Source organism: Suncus etruscus, chromosome 14 (genome assembly GCF_024139225.1).
Source record: "Suncus etruscus isolate mSunEtr1 chromosome 14, mSunEtr1.pri.cur, whole genome shotgun sequence".
Classification (NCBI taxonomy): Eukaryota; Metazoa; Chordata; class Mammalia; order Eulipotyphla; family Soricidae; genus Suncus; species Suncus etruscus.
In genome coordinates, this window is record NC_064861.1 from 85,468,883 (window position 1) to 85,491,092 (window position 22,210).

Consider the following 22,210-nt stretch of genomic DNA (forward strand, 5'->3'; position numbering starts at 1 on the left):
GTGAGGCTGCAGAAAGGATTTCCCTGTAGAGGTGCCACAAGGAGAAAGAAAGATCGAAGTTTGCATAGGTCTGTCAGAGGACGGCAGGTCTAGAGAGAGGTAGGAACTTTCTACAGAGGCAGAGATTCTTAATAATGCATCTCAGTCTCTTAAACCTCATTGTCACTATTCATGTCGGGGCAGGAAGCGAATCTTGTACAATGGAGGAATTCTGCTCATCCAAATCTTCATGGGGGTAATGTCCACATCTTTAGGGTCCTTCGTGGTAGCCAAGGTGAAGTTCTGCAGGATGTTGGTGATGAAGAGGAATAATTCCATGCGGGCCATGCCTTCTCCAAGACAAATGCGCTTTCCTGTGAACATAGAGGATCCCTGGTGAAGATATGGATCCTAGGCAGGACTCATAGATACAGTGCTCTGTGTCATTTGGAAGTAGAGACTTCTGCATCTTTTTCAACAGACACATCTGGAGTTGACCTCCAGTTGCAATTTCATATGGGCTTCAAGGAGACCTTAATCCCTAAATTTACTCACAATCTCAGGTATCTATACCAGACACACTTTTCAGATGAAATCTGTAACTTTCTGGGATTCGAGTGATCCACTGTGTGTCTCTCACATCAGGTTGTATATCGTGGCAGCTTGTGTCTTTCCAGACCTGCTGATCAGTGGGAGTCTAAGGTTTCCCTCAGATTCTCCAAGATGTGAAGAATATCACCAGTGAGTTAAAAATGCGGATGTGTGGAGCATGGACAAAGAGAGATATCCTGCATTGCTCTCTGCCTCCTAATCAGCAAGCTGCTGATCTAGGAAAGGACTAACAATGGGGTTTCAGATTCTTTCTAGATTTCTGTGTGGGGTGAGACTCTGAGTTCATCTGAACATATTTTGCTGGTGCAACCAGATATTTGAATACATAGCTTAATAATGACCACTTAGCTTTTCAGAAGGTATTTCTGTAAGTAATCCCATAAACCATTTGGTTTGTTTTGGAGACACACCTTGTGGTACTCATGGATTCTTAATGGACCTGAAATAACTCCTGGCTGATTCAGGTGACCATATAGAAAGCTGGGATCAAACACATTTCATCTGTGTGAAAGAAAAATGACCTACTTGCTGTGCTATTTTTCAGGTCCTGACCATGCATTACAAATCAGCTCTTTATCTTTCTCCTGAATATATTGCTTCACTCTGGGGATTTCCTCATGGTCAAACAGATTTCAGCTGTCTCTGCTTCCTCTACCATATTTGTTCTGATTAATCTTTCTAAGGCTCTATTTCTTTCTCTGTCTATATTCATTTTTATGCATTTTCTTAGATTTATTTTTATTGTCTTTCTTCAAGATACTTTTTTCCTTATCAATTTGGTCTGTCTGCACTCTGTCATTATGTCTCTCAATATATAACATATGTATGGTCCATATATAGTAAGCCCGTTTTCTATCTCTCTAAATCATGTCCTTCTACCAAATAGTCTCTCTTTGGAGCTTCCACTTGCACTGCCTCTCAGTGTTTTCATTTCCCTACCTCTCTGCAACTCGAATAAAGTCAACATAATTTTCACTGCCACACCACCCATTCTCACTCCCACTCAAGATAAAATAATGGAGGCAGTCAAAGCACTAGATACTCAATGTGTCCTGGTGCCTAAATATACTTTGTACCCTGAATAAAATTTTGATGGAAGTAAAAATTTGATGGAAGTAACTAATTTTTGGCTCCTTTCTATAAAAACGGAGGTACCAGGATATCTGGATGAACTTAATCTGAATTGCCAAACAATGAAAATAGCGATAAATTGGAGCATGGTGAGATCATAATGATTCCCCCAGTTAACCAGTTATTATGCTAATGCACCGTGCTGTGCCCACCTTCATCTTTTGCCCTTGCTGTTTTTTCTGCAGACAATACTCTTCCAATTACAACTCAAGACCATTCCAGTTCTTAGGAAGCCATTTCAAGAAAATCTTTACCTTGCTGAACACATAATTTGCATCCAAATCTCTAGAAAATTACTTACAGAAATTGAAGCTCATTATCTCATAAGTGTGCCTCTTAGTGCTCTACTGTACCAAGCATGACTAAAGATCTGCACGTATTCATTCATTAAAGAGACCACATTTTGATACCATGTAATCAGTTTGGTGAGCAATTTGTGTGAAAAATCTTGAAAAAGTTTCTTAGCTTATGGTGACTTTGCAATACTTCGTCTTCAGTACCCAACAATTTACTGGCTTTGAGAGTGTAAAATACCTTTGGATCTGCTGAGGTGTAGACAAAATTAAATAAATTAGAAATCTATGACCCTGACAAGGAAGAGAAATGGATCATCAGCATAGTAATAACAGTGAACATTCTGAGTTTTCATCTCAGAAAAGATCTCTACTATATTATCTCCAAATACCTGGGTGCTTGGTGTCAGAGAATGGTTCATCTTACCTATTAAAAAAGGCATGAAAGCTTCACTCTTCTTCAAGGCCCCATTGGCATCTAGAAAATGCTCAGGGTTGAAGGTTTCTGGATTCTTGAAGTAATGTGAGTCATGGAGAGCAGTATTCAGGACTGGAAATACTTCAGTGCCCTTAGGAAAGATCACAAGATCAGAAGTCTTTGTCATTTCCTCCCTCATCCACAGGTGGAGAAAATCACCCTAGTCATAGTGTTTACACTTGGAGGTTATGAGAAACCAGTGAAGAATTTCAGGATTCATATTCTTCTCACCTTTGGGATCATGTAGCCTCGAAAGTGTGTATCCTTGGTGACTTTATGAGGCACACCAATAGGAGCAAGATCCCAAAATCTCTGAATCTCATGGATGACTGCATCTGTATATGGCATGCTGGTTCGGTCATTGAAGGTGGGAGCACGATGCGAGCCAATCACTTGGTCAATCTCTTTCTGAACTTTCTCTAAACACAGGAGCGGTAACTTTGAGCTGCATTCAAAGAAGCATTTAGCAAGAAAATTCCTCTTTCAGTTCATAGGCAAATGAACCTGGGAACCTTAAAGGATATACTACATTTATATCTGTAATCAGCACTCTTCATGCGACAGGAATAAGATGCAAAAAAGAATACTCACTCTAGGAAACATATGTATTTTCTATCCATGTATATAGTTAGACAGAAGTACATTGCAAGTAATTCATACAACTTGTATAGATTTCAGATTGAGTACCTGTTACCAGAAACCAGGAAACATTCCTCTCTTAACTGTGTATATTATGAATCCATATTATGTGTAGTATAAGTTATTGACCTGTTTCACAAATAACTTAATAGTAAAATAACTCTAGAAAAAAACAGCAAACAGTTTAATAATAAAGGTGTACATCTATTGATTAATGGGAAAATAATTAACAAAAATTCATCAACACAGAATGCTGTTAACAAAATTTTAGTTAATATGGATAGATAAAGGGAGCTGAGTGATTATTCAATGAGCTGAGGATATCTTTTCCATGTGTAAGAACATCTTCAATTCTGGCATCCCATGATCTGATGATAATCAAGTTCTGTTGAACAGAATTTGGAGTGGGTCCCAACTACTACTGGTTGAGACCCAAAATCAAAAATTCATAGTCCATAATATCTCAGATTAAAGTCAAATTCTTTTTTTTTTTTTTCCATCCTAGGTTAGCGCTTGAAAGGCAGACGCCTTATTGCTAGTGCCACCGCTCCGGCCCAACCAACATTATTCATAACAGTAAAAAAAATTTTTTTTTGTTTTGTTTGTTTGGTTTTTTTTTTTATTTAACACCACCCATCACCAGTGCAACATTCCCATCACCAATGTCCCAAGTCTCCCTCCTCCCCACCCGACCCCCGCTTGTACTCTAAACAAGTTCTCAATTTCCCTCATACATTCTCATTATTAGGACAGTTCAAAATGTAGTTATTTATCCAACTAAACTCATCACTCTTTGTGATGAGCTTCCTGAGGTGAGCTGGAACTTCCAGCTCTTTTCTCTTTTGTGTCTGAAAGTTATTATTGCAAGAATGTCTTTCATTTTTCTTAAAACCCATAAATGTGTGAGACCATTCTGCGTTTTTCTCTCTCTCTCTGACTTATTTCACTCAGCATAATAGATTCCGTGTACATCCATGTATAGGAAAATTTCATGACTTCATCTCTCCTGACAGCTGCATAATATTCTATTGTGTATATGTACCACAGTTTCTTTAGCCATTCGTCTGTTGAAGGGCATCTTGGTTGTTTCCAGAGTCTTGCTATGGTAAATAGTGCTGCAAGGTGGCAGCAAGGTGGCAGCAAGGTGGCAGGCTACAAAATTAACACACAAAATTAACACACAAAAATCAATGGCAGGCTACAAAATTAACACACAAAAATCAATGGCCTTTCTATACACCAATACTAATAAGGAAGAAATGGACATTAAGAAAACAACTCCATTCACTATAGTGTCACACAAACTCAAATATCTTGGAATCAACTTGACTAAAAATGTGAAGGACCTATACAAGGAAAACTATAAAACTCTGCTCCAAGAAATAAGAGAGGACACGCGGAAATGGAAGCATATACCCTGCTCATGGATTGGCAGGATTAACATCATTAAAATGGCAATACTCCCCAAAGCACTGTACAGATTTAATGCGATCCCCCTAAAGATACCCATGACATTCTTCAAAGAAGTGGACCAGGTACTTTTGAAATTTATTTGGAACAATAAACACCCTCGAATAGCTAAAGCAATCATTGGGAAAAAGAATATGGGAGGAATTACTTTCCCCAACTTTAAACTTTACTACAAAGCAATAGTTATCAAAACAGCATGGTATTGGAATAAAGACAGGCCCTCAGATCAGTGGAATAAGCTTGAATACTCAGAGAATGTTCCCCAGACATACAATCATCTAATTTTTGATAAAGGAGCAAAAAATCCTAAATGGAACAAAGAAAGCCTCTTCAACAAGTGGTGTTGGCAAAACTGGGTAGCCACTTGCAAAAAATTGAACTTAGACCCCCAGCTAACATCATGTACGAAGGTAAAATCCAAATGGATTAAAGACCTCGATATCAGCCCCAAAACCATAAGATATATAGAACAATACGTAGGTAAAACACTCCAGGACATTGAGGCTAAAGGCATCTTCAAGGAAGAAACTGCACTCTCCAAGCAAGTGAAAGCAGAAATTAACAGATGGGAATATATTAAGCTGAGAAGCTTCTGCACCTCAAAGGAAATAGTGCCCAAGATACAAGAGCCACCCACTGAGTGGGAGAAACTATTCGCCCAATATCCATCAGATAAGGGGCTAATCTCCAAAATATACAAGGCACTGACAGAAATTTACAAGAAAAAAACATCTAATCCCATCAAAAAATGGGGAGAAGAAATGAACAGACACTTTGACAAAGAAGAAATACACATGGCCAAAAGACACATGAAAAAGTGCTCCACATCACTAATCATCAGGGAGATGCAAATCAAAACAATGATCAGATACCACCTCACACCACAGAGAATGGCACACATCACAAGAATGAGAATAAACAGTGTTGGCGGGGATGTGGGGAGAAAGGAACTCTTATCCACTGCTGGTGGGAATGCCGTCTAGTTCAACCTTTATGGAAAGCGATATGGAGATTCCTCCAAAAACTGGAAATCGAGCTCCCATACGATCCAGCTATACCACTCCTAGGAATATACCCTAGGAACACAAAAATACAATACAAAAACCCCTTCCTTACACCTATATTCATTGCAGCACTATTTACCATAGCAAGACTCTGGAGATTAAAGTCAAATTCTACGGGAAAGTGTATAGCTAGGTTGATGAAAGTATATGTGATTAAAAAAATTCAGAGGGTGTTGCAAAGTTAAGAAATATCAATGGGTGAGATTGTAGATCTACATACAAAGAATTAATGAATGAATAAAGCAATATTACAATATCACAATAATAAGATAATAAGTAATAAGTAATAAAATAATATAATGATAGTATATATTATATAAATAACATAATAATATTAAGTAATAACATATCATAATATATTAATAAAATAATAAATCAGAGATTGCATATCAACATAATAATAAAATTAATCAATTTAATGTTAAATTGAGAAATGGTAAAACAGATGAATTAAGGAGAAGTTGAAGTAAAATTAGAACAAAGTAATACATTTAATTCAAATTAGGATATATAAATGAATAATGAATTAGCCAAAAAATAGATGGCAGGCTTCTCATTGAAGGAAACATTAATAGATAAATATATCACCTAATTAAATGGTGAAAGTGAATGTCTGAATAAAACATGGATGACAGAATCTAAGTGCAGACTGGTGAAATATGAAGAAGATAAAATAGATAAATGAATGGGCCAGTGGATAGATGGATGAAGTTGGGTATGGATGAAGAGAATATGGAGAGTAAGTTGACAAATGGTGAGAAAAAATACTGTCAAACCTATTAACAGAATCTTTATTCATCAACCCAGATTCTTGACTGGATTGGGAGGAGCACCTTGAAACCCTAAGTGCTTCACTTTGAGAACTACAGTAATGATTTGGGACAGAAATTTATAAAGAATATAGAGACTCTTTCTCAGGAGGCCCTATTCTGCCCACCTGCGACATGGGGGTACTTGAGCATGAGCAGGAATGCAGAGCGAAGAGTGGTGCTGGTGGTTTCTGTGCCCGCAAAGAAGAGGGAGAATGCAGTGATCATGAGTTGCTTCTGATGGAAGTCGGTATTGGGGTCAGACTTTTCATTTATAAGAAGAAAAAAATTAGGTCATGGGAACTTGAATACTTTTTGAAGTGATTCTGCAGTTCTAATTTTGTTGTTGAGGGTGTTTAAAGTTAAAAGGACTTTAATTAATCAGGAGAACATGCAGCAGGTAAGATGCTGTACATATGTAAAAAGCTGCCTTTCTCATCTGCTTCCTGTTTTCACACACATCTCAGATTTTCCTTCAGCAAAAGTGGCTGAATTTGTCTCTCTGCCTCGTTTCCCCCTACTCTTTGTTGCCCAACATATTGCATTTTCCCAAATCTAACCTCCCTGGCTTCTGTGCTTCCATTTCTGCCCTTCTCCTCCTAGTACCCCCTTTCTTTCCCTTTTCACTTTCCCATCTTTGCTTCCCACCCATCACCAAGCTTTGCCAGGGCCCCACTTTGTCTATGCGGATCAGGAAGTTGTCAATGAAGTCCCTGGGAGCAGTGTAGTCCAGGGTCTCACGGTGATCTTCCACACTGCGACTGATGAAGGCGATGATTTCATGCATGTTTTTGATGACTTGTCTATGTGAGCCAGGAAAGTACTTCAAGAAGCCAGAGAAAAGCTCAAACATCTGTGGGTGAGAAGGGGACAATGGAGCCTCCTGGGATTGTGCTAGAAAGTCGCAGTTTGTGACAATTATACTGGTCCCCAACTTCTCTCTAGGATCTGTCTTTTTCTTTTTGTGTTTTAGTTTTTTTTTTTTTTGGTTTTTTTTTTTTTGGTTTTTGGTTTCTGGGCCACACCCGGTAACGCTCAGGGATTACTCCTGGCTATGCGCTCAGAAGTTGCTCCTGGCTTGGGGTACCATATGGGACACCGGGGGATCGAACCGCGGTCAGTCCAGGGCTAGTGCAGGCAAGGCATGCGCACCTTACCTTTAGCGCCACCGCCCGTCCCCTGTTTTAGTTTTTTTTTTTAACACATACTCATTGTTTTCCTACTTGGAATGGGGAGTTATATGATGTTCATATCTTTAATTAATGAAATGAAGCATAATACAAACTTGGAGATCTTTCCACCAATTTTTTTTTCCATATTTCTTATTCCTTTGGTTTCACCTCTTCTAAACTCTCTGTCTCTCTCTCTGTCTCTCTCTCTCTCTTTATATATATATATATAAACAGGTGTGAAAACTATAAAATTACAGTTTATTTCAAAAATACATAAAACTTTCTCCTGAAGAGGGGGGTACACGCAACTGTTTGGGATCACAAAGAACAGTAGAGTCTGAATATGTAATTCTTGAACCATCTCACCTCAGTTGTCTCTACAGGACTTTTTATCTCTCTTCTTATCCTTTCCTCCTTTCTCTCTATTCAAAGCCCTCATTGATTAGTATAGTTGTGAATTCCCTTATTACTTCTTTCTTTTTATTAAAGTATCTCTATTTAAGCATCATGGTTATAAATGTTTGTAGTGGGGATTAAGTTATAAAAGTTACCTCCCCTTCACTAGTGCAACATTCCCATTTCCCATGCCTCCCATTTTCCTCCATCTTCACACCATGGCTGTCTTTGGGACAGGCATTGTATTTCTCTCACTCAGTACCATTGTCACGATAGTTTTTGTGGTAATTTCTCTAACTGTTCTCATCTATCTTTGTGGTAAGCTTCATATCCTGGGCTGGTCCTTGCAGCCCTCATCTCTATCATCTCTGGGTATTATTACCACACTGCTTTTATTTTTTCCTGAAATACCACAGATGAGTGAGACTTTTCTGTGTCTCGCGCCCTTTGACTCTAACTCAGTATAATTTCCACGCTCATGTATGAATAGAAACAAAAATTATTTTTTGTCACACCCAGCAGTGCTCAGGGATTACTCCTGGCTCTATGTTCAGAAATTGCTTTTGGCAGGCTCGGGGGACCATATGGGATGCCAGGATCCAACTACCATCCTTCTGCATGCAAGGCAAAAGTCCTACGTCCATGCTATCTCTCGGGCCTCTGAATAGAAAAATTTAATGACTTGATTTTTCCTGAGAGATGCATAGTATTCCATTATGTATATGTATCACAGTTTCCTTAGCCACTCATCTGTTGTCAGGCATCTGGGTTGTTTTCAGATTCTGGCTATTGTAAATAGAACTGCAATGAACATCGATGTGCAAAGGGAATTTTTTTATTGTGTTTTTATGTTCCTAGGGAATATTCATCAGGTGGTATAGTTGGATTATATGGCAGCTCAATTTCCAGTTTTTTGAGGAATATTCATATTGTTCTCCAGAAAGGCTGGACTAGATAGCAATACCCCCAGCAGTGAACGAGAGCTCCTTTCTCCTCACATCCCCTCCAGCACTGATCGTTCTTGATATTTTTGGTGATGTGTGCCAGTCTCTGAGACATGAGAGGTTACCTGTATTTTTTGTTTTGAATTGCATCTCCCTAATGATTAGAGATGTGGAGCATTTTTTCATGTGTGTTTTGGCCATCTGTATTTCTTCTTTGAGGAAGTGCCTTTTCATTTCTTCTCATTGCTTTTGATGGGTATAGATTGTATTCTTTTTTAACTTCTGCCATTTCCTTGTATATTTTTTATATTAGCCCCTTTTCTGATGGATATTGGGTGAATAATTTCTCCCATTCCATGGGTGGCCTTTGTATTTTAGTCACTGTTTTCTTTGAGTTGCAGAAGCTTCTTATTTTCATATAGTCCCATTTGTTTATCTCTGCTTCTACATTTTTGGACAGTGGTGTTTTCTCCTTTAAATGCCTTTAGTCTCAATGTCACAGAGCATTTTATCTATGCATTCTTCTATATATCTTATGTTTCTGTGTCTGATAACTAGGTTTCTAATAAATTTTGATTTTACCTTTGCTCGTGGTGTTAGATGGAGGTCAGAATTAACTTATTTGCATGTGGCTGACCAGTTCTTCCAACATTTATACTATTACTCTATTATCATTATTTTTCTATTACTCTTAAGTACTGTCTTTATTGGAATAACATGACATTTTAATAATTATTGATTTGAAATATAACTTAAAGTTGGAAAAAGTGATGCCTCCCATCTTCTTTTCCCTAAGGGTTGCTTTATTTATTTGTGGGGGATATTTTTTCAAATGAATTTCAGGACTGTTTGATCCATTACTATGAAGAATGTATGGGTATCCTTAGAGGAATTGCATTATATCTTTAAAATGCTTTGGGGAATATTGCATGTTAATGATGTAGATCCTTTTAATACATCAACAGAGTATTTGTCTCCTTTTACTTTTGTACTCTTATTTCTTGAAGTAGTGATTTGTAATTTTCCTTGTATAGGCTTTCACTTCTTTAGCTAAGTCCATTCCAAGGTATTTGAGTTCCTGTGGCTACATTGTAAAAAGAATTATAAATATTCATTTCTTTTCTATTATTATTTATTTATAAGAAGATCATTGACTTTTGCATGTTTATTTTGTAGCCTGCCACTTTGCTATACAAATCTATTGTTTTAGATTCTTTTTCATTGAGTCTATAGGATTTTCTAAATATAGTATGTCATCTGAAAGCAGTGAGAGCTTGACTTCTTTTTTTCCTAGCTGGATGCCCTTGATATATTTTTCTTTGTAATTGCTTTGGAATATACTTCTAGTACTATGTTGAATTAGTCAGGTTGATCCCAAGATATTTGAGTTTGTGTGGCACTATTGTGAATGGGGTTGTTTTCTTTTTTTTTTGTTTTTTGTTTTTGGGCCACACCCGGTAACGCTCAGGGGTTACTCCTGGCTATGTGCTCAGAAGTTGCTCCTGGCTTGGGGGACATATGGGACACCGGGGGATCGAACCGCGGTCCGTCCAAGGCTAGCGCAGGCAAGGCAGGCACTTTACCTTTAGCGCCACCACCCGGCCCCATTTTTTTTTGTTTTTGGGCCACACCCGGTAACGCTCAGGGGTTACTCCTGGCTATGTGCTCAGAAGTTGCTCCTGGCTTGGGGGACCATATGGGACACCGGGGGATCGAACTGCCGTCCGTCCAAGGCTAGCGCAGGCAAGGCAGGCACCTTACCTTCAGCGCCACCGCCCGGCCCCTGGGGTTGTTTTCTTAATGTCCATTTCTTCCCTGTTATTATTGGCGTATAGAAAGGCCATTGATTTTTGTGTGTTAATTTTGTAACCTGTCACATTGCTATATGAGTTTATTATTTCTAGAAGCTTTTTGGTGGAGTCTTTAGGGTTTTCTAAGTAGAGTATCATGTCATCTTCAAACAGCGAGAGCTTGACTTCTTCCTTTCCTATCTGGATTCCCTTGATATCTTTTTCTTGCCTAATCGCTATAGCAAGTACTTCCAGTGCTATGTTGAATAGGAGTGGTGAGAGAGGACAGCCTTGTCTTGTGCCGGAATTTAGAGGGAAGGCTTTTAGTTTTTCTCTATTGAGGACAATATTTGCCTCTGGCTTGTGGAAGATGGCCTTAACTATATTGAGAAAGGTTCCTTCCATTTCCATCTTGCTGAGAGTTTTGATCAAGAATGGGTGTTGGACCTTATCAAATGCTTTCTCTGCGTCTATTGATATGGTCATGTGATTTTTACTTTTCTTGTTTTTGATGTTGTGTATGATGTTGATAGATTTACAGATGTTAAACCAGCCTTGCATTCCCCGAATGAAACCTACTTGATTGTAGTGGATGATCTTCTTAATGAGGCATTGAATCCTATTTGCCAGGATTTTGTTGAGGATCTTTGCATTTGTGTTCATCAGCGATATTGGTTTGTAATTTTCTTTTTTGGTAGCATCTCTGTCTGATTTAGGTATCAAGGTGATGTTGGTTTCATAAAAGCTATTTGGAAGTGTTTCTATTTTTTTGATTTTATGAAAGAGTCTTGCCAGGATTGGTAGTAGTTCCTCTTGAAAGGCTTGAAGGAATTCATTAGTAAATCCATCTGGGCCTGGGCTTTTGTTTTTGGACAGACATTTGATTACTGTCTTAATTTCGTCAATATTGATGGTGGTGTTTAGATATGCTACATCCTCTTCCTTCAACTGTGGAAGATTATAAAAGTCTAAGAATGTATCCATTTCTTCCAGGTTCTCATTTTTAGTGGCTTAGATTTTCTCAAAGTAGTTTCTGATTACCCTTTGAATCCCTGCCATATCAGTAGTGATATCTCCTTTTTTCATTCCTAATATGAGTTATCCAGTTTCTCTCTCTCTTTCTTTGTTAGTTTTGCCAGTGGTCTATCAATCTTGTTTATTTTTTCAAAGAACCAACTTCTGCTTTCGTTAATCTTTAGGATTGTTTTTCGGGTTTCCACTTCTTTGATTTCTGCTCTCTTTGTTATTTCCTTCTGTCTTCCTATTTCTGGTTCCTTTTGTTGAGCACTTTCTAATTCTATGAGCTGCGTCATTAAGCTGTTCAGGTATGCCCCTTCTTCTCTCCTGATGTGTGCTTGCAAAGCTATAAAATTTCCTCTCAGTACCGCTTTTGCTCTGTCCCATAGGTTCTGATAGTTTGTGTCTCCATTGTCATTTGTTTCTAGGAAGGTTTTTATTTTCTCTTTGATTTTATCTCGGACCCACTGGTTATTCTGTATTGGGCTGTTTAACTTCCAGGTATTAAAATTTTTCTTCTGTGTCCTTTTGTAGTTCACATATAATTTCAGGGCCTTGTGTTCAGCGAAGGTAGCCTGCAAAATTTCTATCCTTTTGATATTATGGGGGTATGTTTTATGTGCTAGCATGTAGTCTATCCTGGAGAATGTCCCATGTACATTAGAGAAGAATGTGTATCCAGGTTTCTGGGGGTGGAGTGTCCTATAATATCTACTAGGCCTCTTTTTTCCATTTCTCTTTTCAGGTCTAATATATTCTTGTTGGGTTTCAGTCTGGTTGACCTATCAAGTGTTGACAAAGCCGTGTTGAGGTCTCCCACAATTATTGTGTTGTTATTGATATTTTTTTCATATTTGTCAACAATTGTATTAAATATTTTGCTGGTCCCTCATTGAGTGCATATATGTTTAGGAGAGTGGTTTCTTCCTGCTGTACATATATCCCTTGATTAGTACAAAATGTCCATCTTTGTCCCTTACAACTTTCCTGAGTATAACGTTTGCATCATCTGATATTAGTATGACCACTCCACCTTTTTATGGGTGTTGTTTGCTTGGATGATTTTTCTCCAGCCTTTTATTTTTAGTCTATGTTTGTTCTGACTATGCAGGTGCGTTTCATGTAGGCAGCAGAAGGTTGGATTGAGTTTTTTGATCCATTTAGCCACTCTGTGTCTCTTAACTGGTGCATTTAGTCCATTGACATTGAGAGAAAGAATTGTCCTGGAATTTAGTGCCATCTTTATATCAAAGTTTGGTGTGTCAGTTAGTCAGCCTTGTCTTAAATTAGGTCTTTCAGTTTTTCTTTTAAGATCGGTTTTGAGTCTGTGAAGTGTCTGAGCTGTTGTTTGTCTGTGAAACCATGTATTGTTCCTTCAAACCTAAAAGTGAGTTTTTCTGGGTGCAGTATTCTAGGAGAAGCATTTATTTCATTGAGTTTTGTCACTATGTCCCACCACTGCTTTCTGGTCTTGAGTGTTTCAGGTGACAGGTCTGCAGTAAATCTCAATCTTGAATGTAATTTCTCTTTTCGATCTTGCTGCTTTCAAAATTCTGTCTCTATCTGTGGGATTTGTCATTGTGACTAGGATGTGTCTTGGGGTGTTTTTTCTGGGTTCTCTTTTAGTTGGTACTCTTCGGGCATGCAGGATTTGATCACATATATTCTTTAGCTCTGGAAGTTTCTCTTTAATGATGTTCTTGACCGTTGATTCTTCCTGGAGATTTTCTTCCTGGGTCTCTGGGACTCCAATGATTCTTAAGTTGTTTCTGTTGAGCTTATCATAGCCTTCTATTTTCATCTGTTACCATTCTTTGAGTAATTTTTCCATTGTTTGATCATTTTCTTGAAGGATTTTTTCCAATCTCTTCTGCTGTATGGAGTTGTATTTCATCTCATCTTCCAGTGTAATAATTCTATCCTCATCTGTTGTTAACCCATGGGAAAACTCATCTATGTTTTTCTTCAATTCATCTACTGAGTTTTTCAGACCTGTTATTTGACCTGAAATTTTAGTTTGGAGTTTTCTGATTTCTATCTTCATATTCTCTTCTTATTAGTTTTCTATTCTATACTTTCTTTGAGTTCTTTGAACATCTTTCATATTTCAACTCTAAACTCCTTATCTGAGAGACTCACTAGTTGGTTGGCCATGTTCTGGTCATCTGAGTTGCTGTCTTCATTCTCTATGCCTGGCGCTGGCTTGTGTTGCTTCCCATTGTCACAGTTGTATTGTGGGTTTTTCTACGTGTTGTGGTTGTATTCATTGGCTCTCTGAGCATATCAACTCACCTCCAGGGAAGGCTAGCCATGTGCAGATGAAGCCACACACTGGATAAAATCAGGCTCCAGGGAAGGCTAGCCATACACAGATGAAGCCACACACTGTATGAAGTTAGGCCAAGAATGCAGCACAGCACAGGAGACAGTCAGAAATAGGTGCTGGCATCTGAGTTCCAGCAGAGAGTCCAGCCGACTTTGATTCTTCATGGCATTATCTTCGTGGTCTCTGCAATCCATTGAAACGTATGCTGTTTCTGTTGAGTAATTAAAGACTTCTATTTTCATTTCTTCACATTTTTGAGGAGTTTCCCCTATTGTGTGATCTTTTGTTCTAAGGCTTTTCTCAAATCTCTTCTATTGTATAAAATTGTTATGCATGTCTATTTTCAGCTAGCTGATTCTCTTGTTGATGCTCTTACTCTGTTGGAGAGGCATGCCAGTGAGGTTTTCTTTTCTCCTACCAAGATTTTCTGTCCTGTTATTTCAGTTTAAAATTTTCCTACTTTTATTTTTATATCCTCTTATCCTTATTTGTTGTTTGTACAGTGTTCTATGCTTTCTTTGAGTTCTATGAGGACCCTTCATATTGCTTCTCTCAATTTCTTATATGAGAGGCTAAACATGTGGGTGGCACTTTTCGGGTCATCAGAGCTGCCATATTTATTATCTAAGCACCGGTAGGCCTGCATTTTTTCCCCATTGTCACACCTGTCATGTGGAGTTCTATAATTTGTGCTGGGATTCATTGATTAAGTAATGTGCACAGCCAAGATGTAAAATGGGTGGTTATGGACAGTAGTAAGTAGGATTAAGATAGCATCCAAGTCAACATGTTCACAGTGAGAATCAGTTTTTAGACTTGAAGACTTGTAAGTGACAATGATGTCACCACCAAGGAAAATGGTGACTCCTATTATAAAAATAAATCCAGAGAAGTTTTTGCAGACCAGTCTGGAGTTGTTTTGTCAGCTACTTTGTTTGTGCCAAAAGTTGAAAATACTAAGGTTCTTCTTTTCCTTTTCTTTCAATCCAAGCTGGTGATACTTCTTTTTTCTACCCCATTGCCTTGTGTAAAAATATCCCTTTATTACTTCTTAATTAATTTGATTCTCTGATAAATTCTATATCCTGCCAAGCATTCCTTCATTTTTCTTCATCTCTAATCTATCTACCATCTCTTAATTATGACAATTATCTTATATACATAACTGGTGTCTCCGCTCTCTTTTATGCCTGATTTGAATTATTATACCCCCAAATAATTTACAACCATATCAATTCTGTTTGTCAGTTTAATTCCCATCATCTTTCATTACTCTGACCTGGCTGGAGAAGGAGCTCAAGTCTTCAAATACTTGTAATATCAATCCCAAAAGTCGAAGGAACTCAGGGTCTTGGTAAGAGAAACGTTTTCCAAATATAAAGGAGCAGATGATGTTGGCACTGACGGATTGGAACAAGAAAGTGGGATCCTGGAGACTTCCTGGGGAAAAGGATATAGGTTATTGGACACTCATTAATGGCCAGGGCTTTCCCACTTAAAATGGCAGAATGCTTTGCCTCAATTTTTGCCACTATGATGCTTAGAATGGTACACAAAAGGACATGACAGGGGACATGCATAAATAACTAATATTGTCTGACACTTGTTTATTCCAATAAACATGATAAATCTACCCCTTTCATTTGCTACAAGGAAGGAGAAGGTCTGCTGCAGCACACATTTCCAAGACAGGTACACAAAGCCTCTCCATACTCTTGCTATGGAGGAGAATGAGCAGTTATCCTGCTTCTCAGCACAAGGGTTTAGGTGCAGAGATTAACATAACCAAAAACTGCAATGGAACAGGGGGTCCAGGATCTGCCTCTAAAGCAGGAAGAGGCAAGATATAATGGTGTTTTCAAGTGCTTAAATTTTTGCTCATTATGTCAGCCTCTTGTATATTTGTTTAAAATGTTTTTTGCACTGGTGAAAAGTCACTTCTCTTCTTCTCTTTACTTCTGAAGTCGTTTCTTCAGAGAACAAATATGCAGTTATTGGCTGATGTCTGCACTATTTGACTCACATGGGAGGAATGGGGTGTTGTGGACCAGAAAACATCAAGTGGATACATCTTCTCTGTTGCTGTTCCCTTTCCTTTCTCTCTGTTCCCTGCAGAATCTTGCTGCTCATTTCAACAAGTATCCTATTGTTTTTCTCTATCTAACTCTGTCTCTCAAAGTTCTTCCACTCTCACTCTTGATCCCACATGTCCATTTGTCTTGGTTCTTCCTACTCTGTTCTTTCTCCTCACTCACTCTGTCCTTGTTCCTCTGCTCTGCTTGTCTAAGCCTCAACCACTTTCTCCACACTACTCACTCATGTTCTCCATTCTCCTCAGAAACAGCCTGTCACCTCTGTCTTCACAACTCCCCAGAGAGAAATCAAAACCACCACTAGTACTGCTTTCAGGGTTTTCCGGCTTACCATTCTGCTCACTGCCCTTCACCCTCTTAATGTAAACACACAATATGTTTCTGATCTTCCAATACCTCCTTTATTTCCTTTCCAGGAAGTCCAATTTCTTTTTTTTTAAATAAAAACTGTGATTAGGGCCACCATCCACTGTTTTCATGTCACATTCCACCAGATCCCCAGATTCACCATATTCTCAAAAAATATGTATCTTAGACTTGAAAATTCATAGCAAAACATCCTTGTAGCTTAAAATGTGCAATCTCAGGAAGAGAGATGCTGCTAGTCTTAGGTTTATAAAGCAAGCCAAGCTGCAACCAACACAAGAATGCACAATAATATTAGATACAGAGCTAGGAATTCCTAGGGTATATAGGTACAAATATGTCTATATAAAAATACCAAATGTTTTCTTATTGATATTACAGTAGGACACACCGATTACACGTTAACATGAATTCAAAGCCACCTTATGTTCAGAAACAAAGAAAATAACCAGAAGTCCAAGTACCAACTAAAAGCTTAATAAACCTTCTGACAATGATTAAAACATGATTTCATTGGCAGATACAAAAAATTTAACAAATTTTATTTAGATGTATTAATACTGCTACCCGGAAACAAGCAATATAAAATATATTATTTAGTACCTGCTAAAGAGGTAAGCTTGGATATGGGTGGAAACAAGACTATTAATGGAGACAACTTCATATTGGTGAGAGGATTGTGGTTGGAACATGGAGTGGCAAAAACAAAAGTATAAGGAACAACTGTGTAAGTTTTGGTCTTTGACTAAAGTAACTTGTAGTTTAAATAGGCATGATCAATCACAATTGCTTGCTGAGAAGAGTAAGTAGAGTCCTTACACTGATGCTTATTTATCGGTGATCACCTTCTATCACACCACAACATCCATGTACCCTGTGACCCTCTCTCTCTCTCTCTCTACAAATTGTGGTGGCCTTTCAGTCACAATAATTTTTTTCCTTTAGCACCATTTCTCTGACTATATTAAACCCTATATTTATCTCCACAGAGTCCACCCATTCGTGTCTCTCTTTCTCCCTGTACATTCTGTCTTTCTCTGCCTCTCTGTTTCTCTCTCTTTCCCCAACTACTGTGCTTACCATTAATTCTGTGCAGCTCCTCCACCAGACACTGAGATTCCTCTTGAATTCGCTTCTCAGTGCTCTGCATTCCCATTCCGAAATCTCTCATGGTGGCCAGAACAAATTTTCGCATATTCTTCCAACGTGGGTAATTATCAAATATGCTACCTGGGAGTTTCAGAAGTCAGGGAAAGAGCACTTGAATCCATTTATACCTCATGGCTAATTCAATGTCCTCTACCCTAATCCTTAATCCCATCTCTCAGGATAATTTAGAGGTTCTTTTTCTTCATATTTTTTAAATATCTTTATTTAAACATCTTGATTACAAATATGATTGTGATTAGGTTTCAGTCATGTAAAGAACACCCCACTTCACCAGTGCAACATTCTCACCACCAATGTCCCAAATCTCCCTCCATCCCACTTCACCCCCACCTGTATTCTAGACAGGCTTTCCAGTTCCCTCATTCATTCACACGGTTATGGTAGTTCTCAGTGTAGTTATTTCTATCACTGCACTCATCACTCTTTGTGGTGAACTTCTTGAAGTGAGCTGGAAGTTTCAGCCCTTCTATCATTGTCTCTGAGGATTGTTCCAAAAGTGACTGTTATTTTTCTTAAGACCCATAGATGAGTGAGACTATTCTGCATCTATCTCTCTCCCTCTGAGTTATTTCACTCAGCATGATAGATTCCATGTACATCCATGTATAGGAAAATTTCATGACTTTATTTCTCTTGGTGGCTGCATAATATTCCATTGTGTATATGTACCACATTTTCTTTAGCCATTCATCTGTTGAAGAGTATCTTGGTTGTTTCCAGAGCCTGTCTATTGTGAATAGTGCTGCAATACATATAGGTACGAGGAAGGGATTTTTGTTTTGTATTCTTGTGTTCCTAGGGTATATCCCTAGGAGTGGAATAGCTGGGTCGAATGGAAGCTCAATTTCCAATTTTTGGAGGAATTTAGAGGTTCTTACCATATTCCTGGTAAACAGGATTCATTACAGCAATGACGCTCCTGCCACAAAAGGCATCACCTTGGTCCACCAGAGCCTCCCGGATGGTCTCTGTCCCACATAGTATGACCACACGTCTTGGTCCCAAGTACAGAGTAAACACATCCCCATATTGTTTTCTCATCTGTCAAACATATCCACAACCTTGTTTACTGAAAATGTGTACCCCTCTGCTCACAACAGGTAGAGACAAAAATATTACTGAAATATTCTATGAAGGATGTAATTTTGTTTCCAAGCACAGCAAATAATAACCCAACCCATCCTAGAACTGGTGCCTTCAGCTAAATGTATAAGTCTCCAAAGATCAGAGGATACAATGAGAAAGTGTGCCTTCAAGTGGTTAACCTGGAATCATTTTCAGGGACCCAATACGATATTTGGAACTCACCAATGAATGATACCTAAATTCAGTACCAGAATGAAGTCCTGATCACATTCTGGCATGGCCAAAAAAATAAATAAATCCCAAAGAATTAGTATCCTGATGTGAAAAATGTTCATCATCATTTATTATGGTAAAAGATCAAAGATAACAACAATGAGTTGTCATTTGACACAAGCAGCATCTATTAAGAATTCTGGCAGCATTCTTTTTGTGGAATAGTGGTAGAGAAATGTCATCTGATTCAGCTCTGTGGAAGGCAGTTCTGGACACTTCTCCAGAAAGAATAACAATATCCAAAATAAGAATACCCAAAATTCTACTTTCAGCATTTCTACTCTAAACCCAAAAATATTCATTCAAAATGATAAATGTATTTTTATTCACTGTGCATAGTATAATCAGGATATGGAGATAGTTGATCAATTCAATGATAGTTTAATGGATTAAAAAGGTGGGGTATGTGTGTAAAATACAACAGTAAGAAAGAATGAAATCAAAGTGTGTACCTATGTGGCAGTTATTGGTGGATATCGGGTTAAATAAAATAAAGGGAGAACAAATACTGGATAAACTTTAATCTACTTTGCATTCTAAAGACAGAAAATGAGATAGACTGACATATTGGAAAAGGGAAATTCTTTTGACTTGAAGTAAATCCCTGTTAACATTTCAATAGGCCAATTGCTCTCTCTTGTTAATACCTGTTTTTCTGTGATATTGATGATACCTCTTACTTAGGGACTGAGACTTTTTTTCCCCTCATGCTTAGTTTCAAGCACTCAACATGGGTGTTAGAATAATGTAAAATTTTACATGCTTAGTGTTCTCTCAGACACCTCTTTTCACTTTCCTATGTTCCAAAGCCTGTGTTCCTGTGTTCCAAAGCCATTGCACCCTTATTTCCAACATAGCAAGGTCTCCTACAACCCTCTGTTCTGCCACCCTCTAACTTTATTTTTAGGCACTTAATCAGTACTGTACTTAATTAGCAGTGCACATAATGACTGGAGAAAAGTCTCAGTCCATCCCATAAATCATCAGGGACTGAGAATCAGCCCTACCTTCATACCCCATTCTTCTATTTCTTACCTTGAGGAAGGATTTTAACAAGCTGTTTCTGTCCATCTGCAGAAGGTTCCCCAAGAAGGGCAGGGGACGGGGTCCAGGAGGGAGGCACCCATGTATCTTTGGGCGGTCTCTTGTCAATAGCAGCAAGACAGTGAAGACAGTCAGGAGAAGGAGGAGAAAGACACCTAGCTCCATGGTTTTGATCAGTCAGATGTCCTCACCCCTGCTAGTTGGAGAAAGGCTTAATCTTTAGCCAGCCACTCTATTGATTATATAACTTCATCTAATCCACACCTTTCTTTGATCATTAACCAGGAACAAGTACTTCTGTTTGTATGGAGTCTTTCATATTTTGTAGGAGTTCTTGTTTACATTGGTTCATTTGTTCATCTATTGATTTATTTTAATCTATGGCCAGTGTGTCTTTCATTTTTTCTAGCATGGCTTGGAATTCTATTCTCATGGCTACTTTTAGGTCTTCCTCTCTTGGGTCTGTGCGTTTTGGTGGACTTGGGAACTTGTTCTGATTTCTCTCCATCTCCCCTGTTAATGTTTTCTTTGGTTTACCCATCTTTCTTTGCATTTATTGGCTTGGCTTGGAGTGCAGTGCCTTCAGGTTTCAGCCTGCTTTTGCCACCTGTGTTGTGGGGCTGGGTCTCTTCTCAGGATGTGGCTATATGTGAGTATGTTGGGTGATGTCGCTGAGTTTTGGACCTTCCCTCGTCCTCAGTCCACCCTGACCAATCACCACTCCCTTCAAGCCAGACAGTGCAGATTCACTCTCTGGCCTGTCCCTGTTCCCTTGAATGGCAGCTTTCTACCCGCCCTAGTCGGTGACCTCCTGCACCCACTCTGGCCTGTTCCGGGAGCTCAGGGTTCCCTAGAATGACAGCTTTCCACTCGCTCCAATCGGCAACCTCCTGCACTCACTCTGGCCTGTTTCAGGAGCTCAGGCTTCCCTTGAATGGCCACTTTCCACCCATCCTAGTCTGCGACCTCCTGCACACAATCTTGCCTGTTCTGGGAGCGCCAGCTTCCCTTGAATGGCTGCTTTCCACTCGCTCCAATTGGCAACCTTCTGCACTCACTCTAGCCTGTTCCAGGAGCTCATGGTTCCCTTGAATGGCTGCTTTCCACCGGCCCTAGTCCGCCTTCTATAACTAGTGTTAAACGCAGGGATTAGGTCACTTCTAATTACCCATGAAAATGTTTGGCAATGTTAAGCTGAATGTTTAGTAAACATTACTGAATGTTTAGTAAAATCTCATACACAGATAAACACAAATAAACATTACTGGATATTTAGTAAAATCTCAAACACAGTTAAAGTATTTCTGAGGACAATTGCAGTCTCCTTTAAGATTCACAAAAATGCAAAATAACCATGATCTTTTGGAAGAATTATAATTGAAATAAGATATATTGTAGAGGCACAAGTCAAAAATTATAGAGTGGAAATCCAATAATAACAAGGGTTGTTATGTAAAGATCAATAAGGGCAGGTAAGTTGCAAAGTGCCTAGAGGAAATAGTAGGAGAAATACACAGACACAGAATCAGGGTTCACCAGGAACACAAGTGTGATTGGCCTCTGTAAAAGAACTTAAATTCATATGTGAAACTGCTTCTGAATTATTGGATTTTATTTTTGACAACTTAGCTGAAAAAATAATTGGTCTAAAGTAAAAACAAAGCTATGTATTGGCAACATTTTGATCAATACTTACATTGCACATCTGAGAACCCTTCACTATAATATAGTGAATATGTCCAGCACTTTCTAAGTTTCCTCAGATCCCTTAATCACTTCTCTATCCCCACTGCATTAATTTCACAAGGTAATGGAAATAATAATCACATCAAACTTTCTATTACATTACAAATCATTGGGGCCGGTGAGGTAGCGCTAGAGGTAAGGTGTCTGCCTTGCAAACTCTAGCCAAGGAAGGACCGCAGTTTGATCCCCCAGTGTCCCATATGGTCCCCCCATGCCAGGGGCGATTTCTGAGTGCTTAGCCAGGAGTAACCCCTGAGTATCAAATGGGTGTGGTCCGAAAAACAAAAACAAACAAAAAAAAACATTACAAAT

The 22,210-nt window shown here is 38.6% G+C and overlaps 1 protein-coding gene and 1 long non-coding RNA gene across 3 annotated transcripts in view; one reads left to right on the top strand and one right to left on the bottom strand.

Moving 5' to 3' along the window:
- LOC126028188 (uncharacterized) overlaps positions 1-22,210 on the top strand; it is a 104,892-nt gene that overhangs the window by 74,595 nt on the left and 8,087 nt on the right. The window lies entirely within an intron of this gene.
- Positions 162-20,320, bottom strand: LOC126028182 (cytochrome P450 2B11-like). Its single transcript, XM_049787230.1, has 9 exons — positions 20,144-20,320; positions 18,628-18,790; positions 17,660-17,809; positions 15,400-15,560; positions 7,135-7,328; positions 6,604-6,749; positions 2,725-2,912; positions 2,443-2,584; positions 162-353 (listed from the first exon to the last, which is right to left on the bottom strand). Exons 1-9 carry the CDS (start codon positions 20,315-20,317, stop codon positions 166-168), a joined length of 1,506 nt encoding a protein of 501 aa, XP_049643187.1. The 5' UTR covers positions 20,318-20,320; the 3' UTR covers positions 162-165.

Excerpts from the sequence above, each read along its gene's own strand:
- LOC126028182 (XM_049787230.1), bottom strand. The coding sequence starts at position 20,317 with ATGGAGCTAGGTGTCTTTCTCCTCCTTCTCCTGACTGTCTTCACTGTC. Across the intron at positions 18,791-20,143 it reads TGTTAAAATCCTTCCTCAAG|ATGAGAAAACAATATGGGGA; the intron begins GTAAGAAATAGA and ends TATGTTTGACAG. Across the intron at positions 15,561-17,659 it reads GGAGCTGCACAGAATTAATG|GAAGTCTCCAGGATCCCACT; the intron begins GTAAGCACAGTA and ends CCTTTTCCCCAG.